Here is a 22,321-nt window from a genome sequence, read left to right on the forward strand (position 1 = left end):
GACTAAAATGAACAAGTCACTCAGAAAAATGAATCATGACTCGAGTCAGTAAAAAGAGTCGTTCAAAAAGAACAAATCGTTCGAGAACTGCACATCACAACTGTGCAGTTAACGTGGCCTCAATTTGATGTTACTTTGTAACTATAACATTGATAAGATTCCTGCAAAATTATCTGCTTTTCATAGACAAGTATTCTTAGCGTGGTCATTAATATATAAACATAATTTCCCCCACATAGGTATTTCATTTGGAACAATAAGGACATTTTGTATAGAAACAAGTCTTGAATTTTTAAGAACTGGTTCAATAATCATATCCTCCTGGTGAGTCAACTTTTTAATGCAGAAGGATTGTTACTCAATTATGAGGAATTTTTATCTCGTTACAATATCCCTGTAACACCTAGAGTTCGCCATAGTCTTTGATGCTATTCCATCTGGAACTCTCATGTTATTTAGAGGTGTAGCCAGACCTCACCTTCTTGACCTACCCTCGCTTAATCCAGTTGACTCTCCAATAGGGAAAATATGTTTCTCCTTGCTCCCTCAGGACAACAGATCTATACGTGCTTTTTTCAAAGCGATATTGCATCCATTCCTTATGTCACAAGTTACTGGAATACATTGGTCACTAATATCTGTTGGGAAAAAGTCTGGTTATTACCACACATGCTTGTTAACAAGGTCAAAGAGGTCTCTTTCAGAATGATCCATAAGTATTACCCTGCGAATCATTACCCGAAGAAAATCAAAAAGACATTGATTGTACTTTTTGTGTTGAGCATCCAGAAACAGTTTCGCATTTATTTTGCCATTGTCTACATGTAAAACAATTATGGAAAGATATTCAGTTTTATAATTGTTAATATTCTTGATGACTTTTGTTTTTTTATGGGAGAATGTGCTGCTCTGTCTCCTTAACCAAAGATAAAGAAAAACCATTTCACATCGTAAATGTAATTGTGCTAATGTAAAAATGTCATATTCATAAATGTAAATTCACTGATAAAAAACACCCTTCCGTGTTTTCTATAAGGAATTCGAGCAGTACATTAAGACCATTCAACATTATTCTAATAAGAAAGCTGTTAAAACAATAAATATGTGTGTGTGTTTTTTTGGTCTTTGTATAATCTGTAATATGTTGTACCCCCTAGCATATGTTATCATTGTCTATTTGTGTACTTCTTGTATGTATACACACTATTCCACATTAGGAGAAAAAAAAGAGTGCAGTTTTAAATTCGGTCTCGCGGTACTTTTTACCTCAGGTTGAACAAGGGGGTAGGTACGCTAGCTACCTAGTGGTTTTGTCTATGACAAAAGTATATCAGATGAACGTTAGCTACCTATAAACACTTATTTTAACAATATATAAATACTTTTAAAATAATTGACAGTACTGTAAAGTTAGGTCGCTAGCTACTGGAAATTAGCTAACGACAAACCAACAACGTTCACGATGGCAGCTGGAAAGATGTGTAGTAGGCCAAAAAAACAGGAGACAGCAGAGGTATGACAACGGAACACTTGATTAATATGAGCTTGTGTAAATGTATATCGAAACTAATATAAGTTTCACTCGGTGAAACGGAGAAAACGTACTTTCAATCTGCAATGATATTAGCTGGCATAGTTAGCTATTTTACGTCAGTTCTGTCATCTGGCGTACTCAAGTGGTCTTGCATGAGAACTGCACTGTCATTGAACATCCCACCAGATTCGGAAATGATTTTCCCCCTCTGTAGTGGACCAGTTTATTTCAAAACGAACTGAAAACTGAAGAAAAGTCCCTGGTCTTTGTGAAGCGAATGATGGCCCTCGCCGTTTCTTCCATCACATATCTCAGAGGAATATTCCCTGAGGACGCCTACAGATCTCGATATCTAGAAGGTGATGTGAGGGCAGTTAAGGTTATTTTTCAAAGACATGTTGTTTAAAAATGTTGTAAACAAGCACATGCATAACGTTAATTGTGTCACCACTCACCACACAACCAAAAATAATACTGTCTTTATCATAGTGTCTTTTTCAGCAACTGTTTTTATGTATCCACCAGATTTATGCATCAAAGTTTTACGAGAAGACTGCACAACACCTGGTGTCTGCAAAATTGTAAAGTGGTAAGTACATTATTTTGCAGGACAGACATATTTCCAGTTCATACAAAACAGCAGCTTCCCACGTCAGACAACACTCAAATTACATTTGATGGTGGTCATATTCTGACATTAAATTATTATTTTGAAGGCTGATGGGGTGCTTCGACGCATTAGAGAGAGGATATGTAAGTACAGGACCTTATGGTTCTTTTAAATGTGTTTCATCATTTTGTTTTGTTTTAACAGACAATTTGTGGCTATTTTCTTATCTTTTTACAGCTTCAGGTTGTGTTCATTGGGGTAGGTGAATCTAAGCAACAATGTGTCTTTTCTAAATACATATTTTGTCCTCAACTGTTGTATTTAAAAATGGTCTCACTATTTCAATGAAATGGAAGCTTTATAATTTGTATAATATGATATGCAGGTCTGCACCAATCCAGATAATCCCAATGTAAGTTCTCACTCCTTTAAACCCTTCACACACACACAGACCTAAGTTCCCTGAAGTTCCATTGCTTCTAAAATGTTAATGGTTGCTTCTCCCTCCATTAGTGCATCATCGAGTCATACCAGTTCAAGTTCACATACACAGACAAAGGACCACAGATGGACATTCTGAGGTGAATTTGTGGCTTCAATCTTCTCATTTAAGCTTTGATTCAGCCTAAGGTAAATATCTGATCTCCTTTTGAATCCCCAGAAACCAGAATGTGGAGATGCAGATCACGATGGAGGATACCAAGAAGGCCTCTGTCCTCTTGATCAGGAAGCTGTTTCTCCTCATGCAGAACTTGGACGTGCTCCCCAATGATGTCTGCCTCACCATGAAGCTCTACTACTTTGACGACAGTAAGGCAAATCCCTTTGTTGTTGTTGACAGTAAGGGTTACTACTGTATATGTCTACAGCTGTTATGGTGACCGTATTACCGGCAGTCAGGAGTCATGATTGCAGTCAAATTCCATGTGACCATGAGTCACAGTAACTAGGTTTCTCCAAAACTGTGCGCTGATGGTCATTAGTAGCCTACCAAACTTGCTAACGGCCAGTTGTTAATATTCGGTACTCAGCATTCTAGTGTCCCACTAATCACTCTGACATCAATGCAAATGCATTCGAAAATCAAAACAAACACTTAATCAAATCAAATTTTATTGGTCACATACACATATTTAGCAGATGTTCTTGTGGGTGTAGCGAAATGCTTGTCTGCGGGTGTGGCGAAATGCTTGTCTGCGAGTGTAGTGAAATGCTTGTCTGCGGGTGTAGTGAAATGCTTGTCTGCGGGTGTAGTGAAATGCTTGTCTGTGGGTGTAGTGAAATGCTTGTAATGTAGCGAAATGCTTCTCATGAGAGCCCTGGCATTAAGTTTGAGCGGAAAAGGATCACCTGTTGCGCAGTGAGCGCCAGCGCCTCATAGCTGGTTGATGCATGGAATAAAATAAATGTTCCTGTTGCGCAACATTTGTATAGGCAATGCAATTGCGTGAGAAAACTGAGTTATGATGGCCTCTATTATTAAAAAGAGGAAGATCTCATGAGCTTTCTATAGGCTCGGCCTACTGTATGTATTTCCCAACTTTCCTAATATTAAGCACATTGCTTCGCTTTACGATAAAAGTAGCCTACCTGGCTGGCCTGAAAATTAACCACTGGAAAAACGTACTCCCATTTGCTTTTCAAGTGCATACAGATGACATATGTATTATTTTTTTTACCTTGCCCCTGTTCCGACAGGTGCATGATAATGGCCCATTCTAAATCAAAACTACTTTTACACACATTATTTAGTATATGTAAAGACAAGATTAAATTGAAAATAAGTCAGTTAAGACTGTCAATGACAGCCTGGGAACAGTGGGTTAACTGCCTGTTCAGGGGCAGAACGACAGATTTGTACCTTGTCAGCTCGGGGGTTTGAACTTGCAACCTTCCGGTTACTAGTCCAACGCTCTAACCACTAGGCTACGCTGCCGATTACAGTCTCAAGTCTTCTTGGGTATGACACTACAAGCTTGGCACACCTGTATTTGGGGGAGTTTCTCCCAATCTTCTCTGCAGATCCTCTCAAACTCTGTCGGGTTAGATGGGGAGTGTTGCTGCACAGCTAATTTCAGGTCTCTCCAGAGATGTTCGATCAGCTTCAAGTCCGGGCTCTGGTTGGGACACTCAAGGACATTCAGAGACTTGTCCCGAAGCCACTCCTGCATTGTCTTGGCTGTGTGCTTAGGGCCGTTGTCCTGTTGGAAGGTGAGCTGGAGCAGGTTTTCATCAAGGATCTCTCTGTACTTGGCTCTATTTATCTTTGCCTCAATCTTGACTAGTCTCCCAGTCCCTGCAGCTGAAAAACATCCCCACAGCATGATGCTGCCACCATCATGCTTCACCGTAGGGATGGTGCCAGGCTTTATCCAGACGTGACGCTTGGCATTCAGTCCAAAGAGTTCAATCTTGGTTTCGCTGGACCAGAGCATCTTATTTCTCATGGTCTGAGTCTTTTGGTGCCTTTTACTGAGGAGTGGCTTCCGTCTGGCCACTCTACCACAAAGGCCTGATTGGTGGAGTGCTGCAGAGATAGTTTTCCTTCTGGAAAATTCTCCCATCTCCACAGAGGAACTCTAGAGCTCTGTCTGAGAGACCATCAGGTTTTTGGTCACCTCCCTGACCAAGGCCCTTCTACCCCTATTGCTCAATTTGGCCGGGCAGGCCAGCTCTAGGAAGAGTCTTGGTGGTTCCAAACTTCTTCCATTTAAGAATGATAGAGGCCACTGTGTTCTTGGGAACCTTCAATGCTGTAGACATTTTTTGGTACCCTTCCCCAGATCTATGCCTCGACACAATCTGTATCGGAGCTCTACGGACAATTCCTTCAACCCAATGGTTTGGTTTTTGCTCTGACATGGACTGTCAACTGTGGGACCTTATATAGACAGGTGTGTGCCTTTCCAAATCATGTCCAATTGAATTTACCACAGGTGGACTCCAATCAAGTTGTAGAAACATGTCAAGGATGGTCAATAGAAACAGGATGCACCTGAGCTCAATTTCTAAAAACCTGTTTTCGCTTTGTGTAGATTCCAGAGGGAAAGGCTGTAATTTAAAAAATATGGCTGTAATTTAACAAAATGTGGAAAAAGTCAAGGGGTCTGAATACTTTCCCGAAGGCACTGTATGTTTTGCTAAGTTTTGTATCACAACTGAAGTGGCCAAATAACTCCAAACATAGCTTATATACGCCCAAAACCCCTGGAACATGTTTGGGGAGCCAGCCCATAGACTACAGAGCCTCTATTTAACCAGGCAAGTCAGTTATGAACAAATTCTTATTTACAATGATGGCCTACCCCGGCTAAACCCTGACAGCGCTGGAATGAGAGACTGATGAGAGACTGATGAAGTGTGTGCTGCCTGCGCAAGAAACAGAGCAGAGCACTTCCCTTTCATGCAACTTTTTTCAAATAATAATTTGTCGCATCATGCAGCCTTACATGCTGACCAAACCACTTGCTTGCGAGCATGTTGATATTGTCCACCCCACACCAGACGTGATCAGGACACAGGTTGAAATATAAAAACAAACTCTGAACCAACTGTATTAATTTGGGGATAGGTTGAAAAGCATTAAACATTTATGGCAATTTAGCTAGCTAGCTGTTTCTAACTAATTTGTCCTGGGATATAAACATTGGGTTGTTATTTTACCTGAAATGCACAAGTTACTCTACTTCAACAATTAATCCACAGATAAAAGGTTAAACAGAGTTAGTTTCTAGTAATTTCCTCCTTCAGGATTCTTCTTCTTTGGACTTTATATGACAGTTGGCAACCAACTTTAAGGTGCATTACCACCAACAACTGGACTGGAGTGTTGACCTCAGTTCGTCTTTCAATCACCCACGTGGGAATATGCTCCTTAAAACCAATGAGATGGAAGAGGCGGGACTTGCAGTGCGTCACACGTCACAAATAGAACCAAGTTCTATTTTAGCGCCTGACTAAGGAGACGCTCGTTGACATACGCGAGCAGTCTAGGTGCAATAATTGAATAACATGTATGTGTACATTTATTTTGCAATGCGCGCACGACGCAAGCGGTGTGGTCAGCATGCTAGAATGTATTAGAAATCAAACATATAGTCTAAGGTTTGTATAACAACTAAAGTTGCATAAATAACTTTTAAGCATATAGGAGGACCTGTTTCTTTAACTGCTCAACACAGAATGGCCGCATGTGCGCACTCCCTCAAATTGTTTGGGGAAAAATATCCTTTCCATTTTAATCAGCTATGTTCAATTGTATTGTTAGTACTATAAAATAATGCCACTGGAATTATAAGCAAATCTTGCCTGCTAAATGAACTAGTGTAGCCCACAGCCAGTTGGCATAGCCAGATCAGGGCCTAACATAACTCAGAATATGCTCTTCTGATTTTCTTCATATCATCTTTCTTTAGACCTATCTAAAATAATGGATTTATTGTGATGCTGTATGCTATATTATATGGATTTATTAGACATTTTAAAATGTAGATGTTCCAATGGTCCACATCAGTGGCTTGTAGGCTATGAGTGGAAGCCAGAGCTGCTAAACGAGACCGGCAGTTATTTGAATGACAATCACCGGCTGACAAAATTTCATGATCTCCACAGCCCTTTAGTATGTCTGTATTGGAACCTCAAGACAGAAATTAATTATTGGGTCACGTCTTTCGAAATTGATGAAAGCAAATGCTTCTCATTAAATTCATTGTAGTTTTAGTCAAATACGATGTCTCTTGGTTGTATTCCATTATGCAGTTGTTTAATAGGACTTAGAAAGCTCACAAAGCATGATGTTCAGTGAGTCAGTCAATCAATCATTAATTATTGCGTTTTTTTCCATTCCTCTCTACCCAGTCACCCCTGCTGACTATGAGCCTCCAGGTTTCAAGGAGGGGGTGAACGACAACCTGTGGTTCGAGGGCATGGCGGTGCACTTCAGAGTGGGTGAGGTGCACACCCCTTTCCACGCCCTGAAGGTGAGGGTGGCGGCGGAGCAGGGCCGTGTGGAGAAGCTGCAAGAGGGGAACTACCTGAAGGAGAGTCAGGTCTCCACGGCTACGCAGAGGACTCTGCCAGGGCTGGCGCCAACCGGTGCACAGGTGGGCTGTTCTTAACTAAAGCACAAATAAAATGGCTAACTTGAACATGTTTGATCTGAAGACAAGAGTCTTCTCTCTACACACTTAGATCAATGCAAATAATGAAATGTGCTAACTGCCAAGGTTTTAGTCACAGTAGATTGCTGATATTTACTGTCTTGTTTGATTATTCACAGGATCCTGACAATGAGAGATACAAAGAAGATGACTTTCCTCTGAAGATGGTAATAAGGAATGATAATCACATCAATCTCTTTTACTTTCTTCGTATGAAACCTGGATGCATTTTATGGTATAAATAACAATAAATTAACTAATTTAACATATCGATAATAGCTTATTTTTTTCTCTCTAAGAGTCTGCACAGTTCAAGAAACCCAAGAAACCTGTGGCAAAGGTAAGTGAGTTTGTGGGCAGTTGGTTGGTTGTGGTCAACAATGGTTTGCGTGTTGTATTTTTGGAGGAAGAGAAGATAGAGCTACATGAACAACAGCTCAATGGTGTAAAAACTATATTCTTTCAAACAGAGTAAAGGTGCTGCCAATAAACTGGCAAAGAAAAAAGGAAGAAAAGAGCAATAAAAATGTTTTGATGAAGACAGCAATGAAGACCCTGCTTTTTCAGCTTCCTGTCAGACACAGTAAACATGAATGTGGATCGAGGATGTAACTTCCTCATTAGATTACAAGGATTTTACTCACCAAGCATGTTTACATGAATGTTTAATTTCTATGCCTGTTTGAACATTTTTAAAACCCGAGTAGTAAAGCCAGCCTTACGGTATTTCTTTTGCAGTTCATTGCCTGTACAACACATAATATATAGCTACAATATCTTAGACATTTCTAATATATTTTCCCATTCATAGGAAAATCAATTCCATTTGTTTTATTGTAGCTGTATAGTTTTTTATACTTTGTTCTTTAACTTTTATTTTTTATGAAATAAATCAAAAACTTATGACATGCTGGTTCCATATGTGATGCCTGAAATATACAATATTGTAAGTATGATATTTATGGAATTAAAGCTTTACTTCAAAAGCCCATTTATAAACTTGTCATGCATATTAATGAAGACATGAAAAAGGGTGAAATGAAAATACATGCACACAGCTTTGAAATGGTAAACATTGATTTGGTGATACATACAAAGTACAAGTAAAAATACGATTGTACAAAGAAATGAGGCAGCAGGTAGCCTAGCAGTTAAGAGGTTGGGACAGTAACCGAAAGGTTGCTGGGTCGAATCCCTGAGCTGACTAGATTTTCTTTTTTAACTGGCGATGTGCACTTGAGCAAGGCACTTAACCCTAATTGCTCCTGTAAGTCGCTCTGGATAAGAGCGTCTAAGTGACCAAAAAGTTACAGAAATGGAAAACGTCTGACAGGTGACTGCACCACAGTTACCCTGTTGTAACCTACATCCATTGGCAAACAGTGAAAGTGTGACAAAAACTGCAACATGCTGTATGATGTCAAGTACTTTTTAATGTTAGGCATCCATAGTTATGAGAATCAATTTAATAAATATTTTGTTACAAAATATCAAGGCACGGCTTTCGATTTATCCATTTGGCTCAGAACGGAGATCTTATCACACTATTTTTTTTAAAATGGAGAATAACTAACTAAGCTAAACTCTATCAGAGATGGATGGCAATATTACTGTATATCCTTCATTCAACTATCTACGTACCAGAGACCTTTTTCTGAGACAGAAAAAGTGTCCTGAGACCTTTTTCTATCTCAGGATGCTGGTATTTCATCCCCCAGAACATCTCTGAGTTGCATGACTCCATTGGTCTGGCTTGACGTTTAAAAGAGACTGTCAACGTCCCCCATCTCCACAAACACAGTCTTCATTTGTGTGTAGTGCTCTACAGTCACCTGACCGTTCTCTCTCCCGATGCCTGTGGAGAGACAACAACAAATGTTTATTCTTCTTGACACATGCTATTACTATTGTTGACAGCAGTCTACCTAACACAAAATACTGTGGAAAATGTTTATGAAAAAGGCATTCAACCAAACCAACATGATTACTACACTACAAATAACCCCTACGTGTTTAAATTCTGATACTCATAGAGGAAAAGGACAGGTATCTGGTGTGAATACGGTAGGACTGTACCTGACATCTTGAACCCTCCGAAGGGCACCTCCACAGGGGTGATGTTATAGTTGTTGATGAAGCAGGATCCAGCCTTCAGGTGTTCCACTACACGGTGTGCTCGCTTGACGTCACTACAGGCCAGACACATGGCAAGAAACAGGTCAAACACTGAAGTGGGATTAAATGTGTACCTCAAGCTGAAGGATGGTGCTCATGGTATAATGTAGCAAAACGTTTTGAAACTCAAAAAGGAACACTGACTGTTCTTATTGGACAACTCCAGGAAGTACCATCCTGTTTCACTCTGTTTAAAAAATGTTCTCTCTACAGAACACAACCCTGATAACTGTGTTATATGACATCATCACCTGGTGAAGACCCCCGCAGCCAGGCCCAGGGCGGAGTTGTTGGCCCTCAGCAAAGCTTCCTCCTCTGTTTCAAAGGACAACACAGACATCACAGGCCCAAAGATCTCCTCCTTCACACATGTCATGTCGTCCGTGCAGTCGCCTATGGCCAAGAGATGCAGGGACCAGAGGGAGAGAAAGAAAGAGGTATATAAATAGTAAACCAGTACAATGAGTATTGACTAAAGAGACTATAAATACTCCCTTATGTATGTATTGGGACAGTGATGAACATTTTTTTAATTTGTCTGTACTCCAGCATTTGGATTTGATTTGATGTTGCATGTGAGGTGACAGTACAGAATGTCACCTTTTATTTGAGGGTATTTTCATACATATCTGATTTAGAAATTAAAGCACTTTATAGATCTACTCCCCCCATTTGATGATTTGACAAATGTCACTTAGTGTATTAAAGTTGTCAAAAGTTTAGTATTTGGTACCATATTTCTTGCACACAATGACTACATCAAACTTGTGACTAGAGGTCTTCATCCACCTGTACCCCAATACCCGAGACGGGGCCCACGTGGCTCCGAATCCAGAATAATGTCACGGGTCTGGGTCGGCTCTGATATGATGATTGTCACGGGTCTCAGGTATGTGCAATTTTAAATAACTTATCCGGAAGGACCCGTACAGATCTGAATGTGACTGCTGCAGTAGAGAGATACATTTTATAATTTATGCTGCTGATCTTGCTTTTCACGAGAGTGGAGTCTGAAGCGTGTAGTTTGTTGTCGTCGACAAATCACAAGTCATCAAAGAGCCAATAGGCTTCAGTCATAAAGCATCCTCGTGCGGCAACAGTTCAGAGATATCTAATCAATGGAAGATGGAATTAAAATGACAGAATTAAAAGTTAAAGGACAAGGGCAGGCTTAAATGACCAAGAGCCAACAGGTAGGCTGCTACTTAATATTCTGAATGGAGTTGTTGTTATTTGTAACTGTAAGATGAGAAAGCGCATGCACAGTAGCCTTATTTAGCCTAACTAGCTTCTCCCGGTTATTTAACCTTTATTTTACCTTTATTTAACCAGGTAGGCCAGTTGAGAACAAGTTCTCATTTACACCTGCAACCTGGCCAAGATAAAGCAAAGCAGTGGGACAAAAACAACAGAGTTACACATGGGATAAACAAACATACAGTCAATAACACAATAGAAAAATCTATACACAGTGTAAGCAAATGAGGTAGGATAAGGGGGGAAAGGCAATAAATAGCCCGCAGTGGCGAAATAATTACAATTTAGCATTAACACTGGAGTAATAGATGTGCAGATGATGATGTGCAAGTAGAGATACTAGGATGCAAAAGAGCAAAAATAAATAACAGTATGGGGGATGAGGTAGTTGGGTGGGCTATTTACAGATGGGCTGTGTATAGGTGCAATGATCGGTAAGCTGCTTTGACAGCTGACTCTTAACGTTAATGAGGGAGATATAAGTCTCCAGCTCCAGTGATTTTTGCAATTAGTTCCGGTCATTGGCAGCAAAGAACTGTAAGGACAAACGGCCAAAGGAGGAGTTGGCTTTGGGGAGGACCAGTGAAATATACAGGCTGGAGCGCGTGCTACAGGTGGGTGTTGTTATGGTGACCAGAGAGCTGAGATTAGGCGGGGCTTTACCTAGCAAAGAATTATACAGTTGAAGTCAGAAGTTTACATACACCTTAACCAAATACATTTAAACTCAGTTTTTCACAATTCCTGACATTTAATCCTCGTAAAAATGCCCTGTCTTAGGTCAGTTAGGGTCACCAATTTATTTTAAGAATGTGAAATGTCAGAATAATAGTAGAGAGAATGATTTATTTCAGCTTTTATTTCTTTCATCACATTCCCAGTGGGTCAGAAGTTTACATACACTCAATTAGTATTTGGTAGCATTGCCTTTAAATTGTTTAACTTGGGTCAAACGTTTAGGGTAGCCTTCCACAAGCTTCCCACAATAAGTTGGGTGAATTTTGGCCGATTCCTCCTGACAGAGCTGGTGTAACTGAGTCAGGTTTGTAGGCCTTCTTGCTCGCACACACTTTTTCAGATCTGCCCACACATTTTCAATAGGATTGAGGTCAGGGCTTTGTGATGGCCACTCCAATACCTTGACTTGGTTGTCTTTAAGCCCTTTTGCCACAACTTTGGAAGTATGCTTGGGGTCATTGTCCATTTGGAAGATCAATTTGCGACCAAGCTTTAACTTCCTGACTGATGTCTTGAGATGTTGTTTCAATATATCCACACAATTATCCTGCCTCATGAAGCCATCTATTTTGTGAAGTGCACCAGTCCCTCCTGCAGCAAAGCACCCCCACAACATGATGCTGCCACCCCCGTGCTTCACTGTTGGGATGGTGTTCTTCGGCTTGCAAGCCTCCCCCTTTTTCCTCCAAACATAACGATGGTCATTATGGCCAAACAGTTCTATTTTTGTCTCATCAGACCAGAGGACATTTCTCCAAAAAGAGCAATCTTTGTCCCCATGTGCAGCTGCAAACCATAGTCTGGCTTTTTTATGGAGCTTTTGGAACAGTGGCTTCTTCCTTGCTGAGCGGCCTTTCAGGTTATGTCGATATAGGACTTGTTTTACTGTGGATATAGATACTTTTGTACCCGTTTCCTCCAGCATCTTCACAAGGTATTTTGCTTATGTTCTGGGATTGATTTGCACTTTTCACACCAAAGTACGTTCATCTCTAGGAGACAGAACGCATCTCCTTCCTGAGCGGTATGATGGCTGGTCCCATGGTGTTTATACTTGCGTACTATTGTTTGTACAGATGAACGTGGTACCTTCAGGCATTTGGAAATTGCTCCCAAGGATGAACCAGACATGTGGAGGTTTACAATTTATTTTCTGAGGTCTTCGCAGATTTCTTATGATTTTCCCATGATGTCAAGCAAAAACGCACTGAGTTTGAAGGTCGGCCTTGAAATAAATCCACAGCTACTCATCAAAATGACTCAAATTATGTCAATTAGCCTATCAGAAGCTTCTAAAGCCATGACATAATTTTCTGTAATTTTCCAAGCTGTTTAAAGGCATAGTCAACTTAGTATATGTAAACTTCTGACCCACTTGAATTGTGATACAGTGAATTATAAGTGAAGTAATCTTTTTGTAAAGAATTGTTGGAAAAATTACTTGTGTCATGCACAAAGTAGATGCCCTAACCGACTTGCCAAAACTATAGTTTGTTAACAACACATTTGTGGAGTGGTTGAAAAATGACTTTTAATGACTCCAACCTAAGTGTATGTAAACTTTCGACTTCAACTGTAGATGACCTGGAGCCAGTGGGTTTAGCGACGAATATGAAGCGAAGGCCAGCCAACGGGAGCATACAGGTCGCAGTGGTGGGTAGTATATGGGGCTTTGGTGACAAAACAGATATCACTGTGATAGACTACATCCAATTTGCTGAGTAGAGTGTTGGAGGCTATTTTGTAAATGACATCGCCGATGTCAAGGATCGGTAGGATAATCAGTTTTACGAGGGTATGTTTAGCAGCATAAGTGAAGGAGGCCGATTCTAGATTTAATTTTGGATTGGAGATGCTTAATGTGAGTCTGGAAGGAGAGTTTACAGTCTAACCAGTCACCTAGGTATTTGTCATTGTCCACATATTCTAAGTCAGAACCGTCCAGAGTAGTGATGCTAGTCGGGCGGGCAGTGATCGGTTGAAGAGCATGCATTTAGTTTTACTTGCATTTAAGAGCAGTTGGAGGCCACAGGAGGAGTGTTGTATGGCATTGAAGCTTTGTCTGTAGGTTTGTTAACACAGTGCCCAAAGAAGGGCCAGAAGTATACAGAATGGTGTAGTCTGCGTAGAGGTGGATCAGAGAATCACCAGCAGCATGAGCGACATCATTGATATATGCAGAGAAAAGAGTCGTCCCGAGAATTGAACCCTGTGGCACCCCCATAGAGACTGCCAGAGGTCCGGACAACAGGCCCTCCGATTTGACACACTGAACTCTATCTGAGGAGTAGTTGGTGAACCAGGCGAGGCAGACATTTGAGAAACCAAGGCTGTTGAGTCTGGCGATAAGAATGCAATGATTGACAGAGTCGAAAGCCTTGGCCAGGTCGATGAAGATGGTCGATGAAGATGGCGGTTATGATATCGTTTAGGACCTTGAGAGTGGCTGAGGTGCACCCATGACCAGCTCGAAAACCAGATTGCATAGCGGAGAAGGTACGGTGGGATTCGAAATGGTCGGTGATCTGTTTGTTAACATGGCTTTCGAAGACTTTAGAAAGGCAGGGCAGGATAGATATAAGTCTGTAACAGTTTGGGTCTAGAGTGTCACCCCCTTTGAAAATGGAGATGACTGCGGCAGCTTTTCAATCTTTAGGGATCTCAGACGATATGCGGTGGATCATTTTAGAAAGAGAGGGACCAGATTGTCTAGCCCAGCTGATTTGTAGTGATCCAGATTCTGCAGCTCTTTCAGAACATCAGCTTTCTGGATTTGGGTGAAGTTGAAGCGGGGGCGCTTGGGCAAGTTGCTGTGGGGAGTGCAGAGCGGTTGGCCCGGGATAGGGGTAGCCAGGTGGAAAGCAAATGCATGGCCAGCCGTAGAAAAATGCTTATTGAAATTAATTGTAGATTTATTGGTGGTAACAGTGTTTCCTAGCCTCAGTGCAGTGGGCAGCTGGGAGGAGGTGCTCTTATTCTCCATGGACTTTACAGTGACCCAAAACTTTTTGGAGTTTGTGCTACAGGATGCAAATTTCTGTTTGAAAAAGCTAGCCTTTGCTTTCCTAACTGACTGTGTATATTGGTTCCAAACTTCCCTGAAAAGTTGCATATTGCGGGGGCTATTCAATGCTATAATGCAGTATGCCACAGGATGTTTTTGTGCTGGTCAAGGGCAGTCAAGTCTGGAGTGAACCAAGAGTTATATCTGTTCTTAGTTCTACATTTTTTGAATGGGGCATGCTTATTTAAGATGGTGAGGAAAGTACTTTTAAAGAATTACCAGGCATCCTCTACTGACGGGATGAGGTCAATATCCTTCCAGGATACCCGGGCCAGGTCGATTAGAAAGGCCTGCTCACTGAAGTGTTTTTGGGAGAGTTTGACAGGGATGAGGGGTAGTCGTTTGACCGCGGACCCATTACGGACGCAGGCAATGAGGCAGTGATCGCTGAGATCCTGGTTGAAGACAGCAGAGGTGTATTTAAATGGCAGGTGGGCAGGATGATATCTATGAGGGTGCCTGTGTTTACGGATGTAGGGTTGTACCTGGTAGGTTCCTTGATAATTTGTGTGAGGTTGAGGGCATCTAGCTTAGATTGTAGGACGGCCGGGGTGTTAAGCATATCCCAGTTTAGGTCACCTAACAGTAGGTACTCTGAAGATAAATGGGGGGCAATCAGTTCACATATGGTGTCCAGGGCACAGCTGGTGGCTGATATAACAAGCGGCACAGACCTGGATAACAAGCGGCACAGACCTGGATAGCATGACAGAACTCTGCAGACTATCTCTGCAGTAGATTGCAACTCCGCCCCCTTTGGCAGTTCTATCTTGGTGGAAAATGTTGTAGTTGGGGATGAAAATGTCAGAATTTTTGATGTCCTTCCTAAGGCAGGATTCAGACACGGCTAAGACATCTGGGTTGGTGTAATGTGCTAAAGCAGTGAATAAAACAAACTTAGGGAGGAGGCTTCTGATGCTAACATTCATGAAACCAAGACTTTTAAGGTTACAGAAGTCAACAAATGATAGCGCCTGGGGAATAGGAGTGGAACTTGGAGCTACAGGGCCTGGGTTAACCTCTACATCACCAGAGGAACAGAGGAGGAGTAGGACAAGGGTACGGCAAAAGGCTATAAGAACTGGTCATCTAGTGCGTTGGGAACAATAAAAAGGAGAAGATTTCTGGGCGTAGTAGAATAGATTCAGGGCATAATGTACAAACAAGGGTATGGTGGGATGTGAGTAGAGTGGAGGTAAACCTAGGCGTTGAGTGACGGACGATGAGAGAGGTTTCGTCTCTGGAGGCACCAGTTAAGCCAGGTGAGGTCTCTGCATGTGTGTGGGGTGGGACAAAAGAGCTATCTAAGGCATGTTGAGCGGGACTGAGGGCTACAGTGAAACAAAACACTAAGAACTAGCCGAGACAGCAGTAGACAAGGCATATTGACAATAGAGAGAGGCATCACAGGTGTTGATCGGGAGAGCTAAGACAACAACGGGTAAATGGCGATGAATGGGCAGAGCGGGTCAGTTAGGTACATACAGGGCCTGAGTTCGAGGCTGGGGCCGACAGATAAACAAAATTAGGTACTGTATTATTGAAACAGTCCAGGGGGCATCAGCTGTGTAGCCAAGTGATCATAGGGTCCAATGAACAGCAATAGGTGAGTCAGGGGGCCATTTGGTAGTCACTACTATGCTAGGCGAGCGGGGAACACAGCGTTCAGAAGGCTAGCGGGCCGGGGCTAGCAGATGGTTCTTCGGCGACATCGTAACGGAATAGCCTGTTGAGACCACGTCGGGCAATTACGTCGGCAGACCAGTCGTGATGGATCGGCGGGGCTCCGTGTCGACAATAAAGGGTCTAGGCCGATTGGCAAAATAGGTATTGTAGCCCTAGAATTAGCTGGTATATGGACCTAGCTCAAGGCTAGCTGATGCTTGCTTCGGGACAGAGGCGTTAGCTAACAGTAGCCACTCGTTTGCAGCTAGCTAGCTGCGGTGATCCGGTGTAATGATCCAGAGTGGCAGGAATCCGGTGATGTGGTAGAGAGAAGCAGTCCGATAAGCTCTGGGTTGATATCGCGCTGTGCAGACTGGCAGGTATTGTTCGGGCTAAGGCTGGCTGGTATCCGAGCTAAAGGTGAAGACCGCTAGCCGTGGCTAACAAAGACTAGTAGCTAGTTAGCTGGCTAGCTCCTGATAGAAGTTCCGGTTATAAAAATATCAGATCCGTACCACATTGTAGGAGGCAGATTGCAGGAAAGTATATTTAGTTCGTAGATAGAAAGTGAGATAAAAAATATACACGAAAAGAACCGGCTATTTACACGGGATAATACAAAGAAACAAGTTTGACTGCTACACCATCTTGGTTTAACACAGTCAAGACAGGTACTACATAATCATATTTGAGGATAAATAACCTAGCTATGGCAGATATTAGTCTACTATAGTAGTAGGCTTGGTTGGTTGCAGTCTCTCCCTCCCTGCACCCGTGTCACTGGCTCACAGTATGGCCCCTCCCCTGCCTGCTAGTGCAGCACCTCTCTCCCTCATCAGCTCTGGTTAATAAAGTAGCTTTAAAAAATAATACTTTTCTGCCGCTTCCCTCACTCGGACCCAACCAGGTCTATACGGCACGGGTTCTAGTTGTCCTCGGGTCCATTCAGAACGGGTTTTAAAAATGTATTTATGGACCCGTGAAGACCTGTACTTGTGGCTCTACTTGTTGAATGCATTTACAGCTTGTTTTGATTGTGTCACAGATTATGTTTTGTCCAATAGGAAGTAAATGGTGAATAATGTATTGTCTCATTTTGGAGACACTTTTATTGTAAGTAAGAATAGAAGATGTTTGTGAACATTTCTACGTGAATGTAGATGCTACCATGATTATGGATAATCATGAATGCATCGTGAATGATGAGGAGTGAGAAAGTTAGAGGGAGAAAGATGATAGCCCCCCAAAAATGCTAATCTCTTCATTATTGGTAATGGGTGAGAGGTTAGCATGATTTGTTATAGCCTCTAACTTTCTCACTCATCATTGTTCATTCATGATTTTTCTTAATCATGGTATTATTAAGATTTAATTAGAAGTGTTCAGAAACATCTTATCTACTCACTTAGAAAGTAAATTACTCCCGTCATCATTCAGTTCCTATTGGGCAAACCATAACCCAAAACTCAACCAAAACAAACTACAAATGCATCCAACGAGTTTGTAGTGTCACAAGCGTGATGTAGTCATTACGTGTTAGAAATATGGGACCAAATATTCAACTTTTTGACTACTTTGGTAAACTACAAGTGAAATTTGTCAGAATACTCACATCTTCAAACGGGGGAGTCTAGATCTATGAAGTGCTTTAATTTCTAAATGATATATGTATGAAAATACCCTCAAATAAAAGGTGACATTCCATACAGTCCCCTCATATAAAAGATTTGATCTCAAATCCAAAATGCTTGAGTATAGAGAGTCCAAATACATAGGTAGGGGAGTGTACTTCCAATAGTCCATAATAATAAAAACTAGGCTCACCCAATACACATGGTGTCATGTAGTATCCACCTCTGAGTTTGGGATCTAAAGGAACGAAGGGTTCCCCTCCACACAACACCTTGGCACCCTAGAGTCAGAGTAAAATGGTCTTCAATTTACTTGTCAGTGACATAATTTTTGCCCCTTTATTATTGGTCTGATCTGATTCTTACGGCTTACCAGGAACTTAAGATAATACTATTGAAAAGAGGTACTTTTAGTCTCTTTGAATTGTACCTCTTTCCTGGCCTGTTCGACGTATCCCAGGACTCTGTCAAGGTGTGGCCGGCTGACCAGTGCTCCCATACGAGTGCTCTCCAGTAGTGGGTCCCCTATCTCAATGTCCTTGGTCCTCCTCACAACCTCCTCCAGGAACTCAGGCAACATCTGCCTCTGAACAAACACCCGGGTCCCATTGCTGCAAACCTGGGTTGAACAAAAACACACAAGGAAAAAAAAAAAAAAAAAAAAAGTACATTCATAGAGGAGCTGGTGTTAAGGACTATGTCACCGCGTTGAAAGAGCTGAAACTTGGGATCAAAAGCGCTGAAACTTGTAAAACCCCACACCCTACCTGGCCCTGGGATAGGAAGTTGGCCATGAGAGCCCCCTTCACTGCATTCCCCAGGTCACTGTCCTCAAAGATGAGCAGAGGAGACTTCCCACCAAGTTCCAGAGTCACTTGCTTTACCCCCTTGGAGCACATCTCCATAATCTGAGGGTTAAGAGTGATTTGTTATGTGTTAATGCCAAAGACTACTTTTCCCACAATTACAATGGACATTGTATGAATTATAGTCTCAACACAATTTTTTTTTAATTGCAATCTTATTCTGGGATTTTTAGATTTACCTTCTTGCCTGTGGGCACACTGCCGGTGAAGGAGACCTTAGCCACGTCCGGGTGGTGGCAGAGCAGGTTGCCTGTCTCCTGCCCACCCTGAACTATGTTGAACAGCCCTTCTGGGGCCCCGGCCTTGGCATAAATCTCCGCCAGCATCACCGCCGTCACTGGAGTCACAGGTGAAGGCTTGAACACCATGGAGTTGCCTGATGGGTTGAGAGCAAGACGGAGGGAAAAGGAATGTTTGTGTATTATTTTTATTTTTTATTTCTATCAATTGTGTTTGTGTCGATGTAAATTGAGCATGTTTAAAAGATTACTGTTGCCTTGTTTTGCATAGTAACAATTATGGCAATAAAGTGTGTCTTTGACTTTATACTGTAACTTAAAAAAGAGTGTGTGGTCATACCACAGGCCAGGGCTGGGGCCGACTTCCAGGCTGCTATCTGAAAGGGGTAGTTCCATGCACCGATCCCCACACAGACGCCTAGAGGCTCCCGCCGTGTGTAGGCAAAGGAGCCTCCGGGTAGCTGGATATGCTGGCCTAGATGGACAGAACGGGCAAACAGTGTCAATCAACACCATTAGTGGTCAGCGGCATACCTAGTCATCTTGATATCTTTACTACACACTAATGCCAACAATCAAATCAAATGTATTTATATAGCCCTTCTTACATCAGCTGATATCTCAAAGTGCTGTACAGGAACCCAGCCTAAAACTCCAAACAGCAAGCAATGCAGGTGTAGAAGCAGTGGCTAGGAAAAACTCCCTAGAAAGGCCAAAACCTAGGAAGAAACCTAGAGCGGAACCAGGCTGAGGGGTGGCCAGTCCTCTTCTGGCTATCCTCCCCCCAACTGCATCAGAATTCCTATTATGACCCAGTGTAACCCCCCCTATCCATCATCAATGCCAACCTGCCAGAGTGCTGGCCACTCCAGCGTAATACTCTATACACAGTCTGGCAGAGTCCACGTCCATTCGGGCTTCTGTGATGGACTTCCCGTTGTTCACCACCTCGATCTCCGCAATGTCCTCTCTCCTGTTCTGTCCACAACAGGAGAGCAAGTTTAATAGTCAGAGACTTCAATCCAAAAACTCAAATGAACTGACTTTTGAGTGCATTCCAAATTAGTACACTCAAGTTAACCTACAGCATGTGAAAACAGTATAATCTTGAGCAATGAGATGGATTCTGTTTTCAGTTCTGACTGTGTGGGGGGGCAGAATAGACTGTGCATTTGGAGTGACTGATCATCAAAATCTGGTATCAAAAAGAGATGCATTCTGGGATGGATACCTCAATGATACGGGCAGCTTCTATCATGATGTGTGCCCTCTCCATCCCTGACATCCGGCTCCAGGCCTGGTAGGCAGACTGGGCTGCCTGCACTGCCTGGTTCACCTCCACAGACCCACAGAGCTCTAGCTCACACAGGACCCGACCTGCCAGCACAAAACAGCAGCGCTTGTCATATTTTATTTCACCTTTTATTTTATACACACACACACTGGACAAACTATCTGACATGCTATGAGAAACATGACAGAAGTTATTTCAACGTAGTACAAGGAAATTGTGTATTCCTCCACTCCAGTGTAGGTTATATACGCATCAACTATGCCTATACCCATTCAGCTTAGTGTGACCATAACAAGGAAACAAAGTTTATGACAGGATACACGACGTGTGTGTGAAAAACAATTGGTTTTCAGACAGCTTAATAAAAAGACAATGACTTCAGATCAAAGCCCAACAGTGGAGATGAATCAATATAAGAAAGCATTTGGGGTTAACATCAATTAATATAGACCTAAGATCAATTTCAGTTTTTCATTAACCCTTAGTGGGACTTTGACCTCCACAGTCCCCAATGAGGCGCAACCATAAAGGACTCATCTTCGTATCTGTGCCATTATAGCACTAGTCATACACACACACACACACACACACTGGACAAACTATCTGACATGCTATGAGAAACATGACAAGTTATATCAACAAGTAAATTGTGTATTTCTCCAATTCTGATGTGGGCACACCCATCAACTATATACCCATTCCACAGAGTGTGACTGTAACAAGGAAACAGTGAAACGTTTATTACAGGTTACATGATGTGTCATGTGACAAAACAATTGGTTTTCAGCCAGCTGAATAAAATTACAGTGACTTCATATCTAAGTCCAACAGTGGAGGTTGATCAATAAAAGAAAAAGCACTTTGGGTGTATGAACATGTAAAAATCAAGTTCTGATCAAATAAATCGTTATAAAAGTCGACAGAGCTTTCAGAGAGTACTCTTTAGAAACCAGGTAGCTACCAGTTGCAGGTTCGTAAACAGGCTCAGTGGTTGACACATCCTTGATCTTTACTCTGTCTCCGCACCAGAAGTTCAGCGGGACTTTGACGTCCACGGTCGCCGATGAGGCACAACGTAGAGCTGCAGAGCGTATAGCAGCAGGTCGGAGAAACCGGAACAAAACAAGCTTTTGAAGCATCTTTCTGACAGTCGGACTTCGGACAGTGGACACCTAGCTACAACGGCAAAAAAAACAGTAGTTAAGTCATAAACAACAGTGAACAAAACCCTCAAGCAATAATCATGCATTTATGTTACGAAATGTAGCAGGCTAACGTTAGCTGGCAGTCGAACTGTGGCAACAATTAACCTATCCGTAAACAAATATAGCGATTTACTGACAGTTGTAACAAAATATCAGTTCCACATGTCGTTGCATTGAACTTACACAAACATGTCCTTGTAGAAATGTTAAAGGTGTTTTACAATGCGATCATCAAATGTAAACTTTATATTTAACCCTAAAATGCACGACCACGAACTGCTGCTACGAGAAATGTTGCAATGGAAATTAACAGTAACTACAGGAGAACACGCGCAAAGCAATTCAATCCATGCAGCTGTTTGGCTCTTGAGACAAATAAAAAGTGACATTAAAAAGAGGTTCAACACCTTAAATAGTTGATTAATTATGTAGAAACCAATGACATGTTGGAAATCTAAACCTGCTAATCTCAGTACAGTTGAATGGATCAACAATTAGCACAAACAGTTCATTAACTGTATAATGCTTAGAAAAACTGAACAACATGCAATCTTACATTGGCAAATTTACATTTATGTTTTTGGTGTAGTTTGAGGTTACAGAGAACTGGGAAACTTTTACCACACAGCATACAACTAAATGGCTCCTGTCCACTGTGAAATCTCTCATGTGTTTGGCAGTTGTCCTGCCTTGTAAACATCTTGCCACAGAGTCTGCAACTGAAAGGTCTCTCACCCGTGTGAACACTTATGTGTTAAGTCTATTTTTCTGAGTAAAACTCTTCCCACACTCAAGACATCTGTATGGCTTGACTCCAGCATGAGAGTGCTGGTGTGCTTCAAGTTGGCAATGGCGGTGGAAGCTCTTTCCACACAATGAGCAGA

General features: G+C 41.9%; 2 protein-coding genes across 2 annotated transcripts; one reads left to right on the forward strand and one right to left on the reverse strand.

Moving 5' to 3' along the window:
• Positions 1 to 1,205: 1,205 nt before the first annotated feature.
• zte38 (zebrafish testis-expressed 38) lies at positions 1,206 to 8,854 on the forward strand. The gene is made up of 12 exons (XM_065013537.1): positions 1,206 to 1,513; positions 1,749 to 1,893; positions 2,060 to 2,123; positions 2,251 to 2,287; positions 2,382 to 2,402; positions 2,530 to 2,556; positions 2,658 to 2,725; positions 2,806 to 2,954; positions 7,002 to 7,246; positions 7,423 to 7,470; positions 7,605 to 7,643; positions 7,774 to 8,854. The coding sequence occupies exons 1-12, from the start codon at positions 1,463 to 1,465 to the stop codon at positions 7,825 to 7,827; spliced, it is 948 nt and encodes a 315-aa protein (XP_064869609.1). The 5' UTR covers positions 1,206 to 1,462; the 3' UTR covers positions 7,828 to 8,854.
• On the reverse strand, positions 8,719 to 21,749 carry aldh9a1b (aldehyde dehydrogenase 9 family, member A1b). The gene is made up of 12 exons (XM_029643042.2): positions 21,621 to 21,749; positions 21,194 to 21,408; positions 20,170 to 20,315; positions 19,787 to 19,916; positions 19,279 to 19,413; positions 18,879 to 19,075; positions 18,601 to 18,741; positions 18,264 to 18,452; positions 18,027 to 18,114; positions 9,730 to 9,871; positions 9,380 to 9,492; positions 8,719 to 9,158 (listed from the first exon to the last, which is right to left on the reverse strand). Exons 2-12 carry the CDS (start codon positions 21,369 to 21,371, stop codon positions 9,064 to 9,066), a joined length of 1,554 nt encoding a protein of 517 aa, XP_029498902.1. The 5' UTR covers positions 21,372 to 21,408; positions 21,621 to 21,749; the 3' UTR covers positions 8,719 to 9,063.
• Positions 21,750 to 22,321: the final 572 nt, after the last annotated feature.

Source organism: Oncorhynchus nerka, linkage group LG9b (assembly GCF_034236695.1).
Source record: "Oncorhynchus nerka isolate Pitt River linkage group LG9b, Oner_Uvic_2.0, whole genome shotgun sequence".
Classification (NCBI taxonomy): domain Eukaryota; kingdom Metazoa; phylum Chordata; class Actinopteri; order Salmoniformes; family Salmonidae; genus Oncorhynchus; species Oncorhynchus nerka.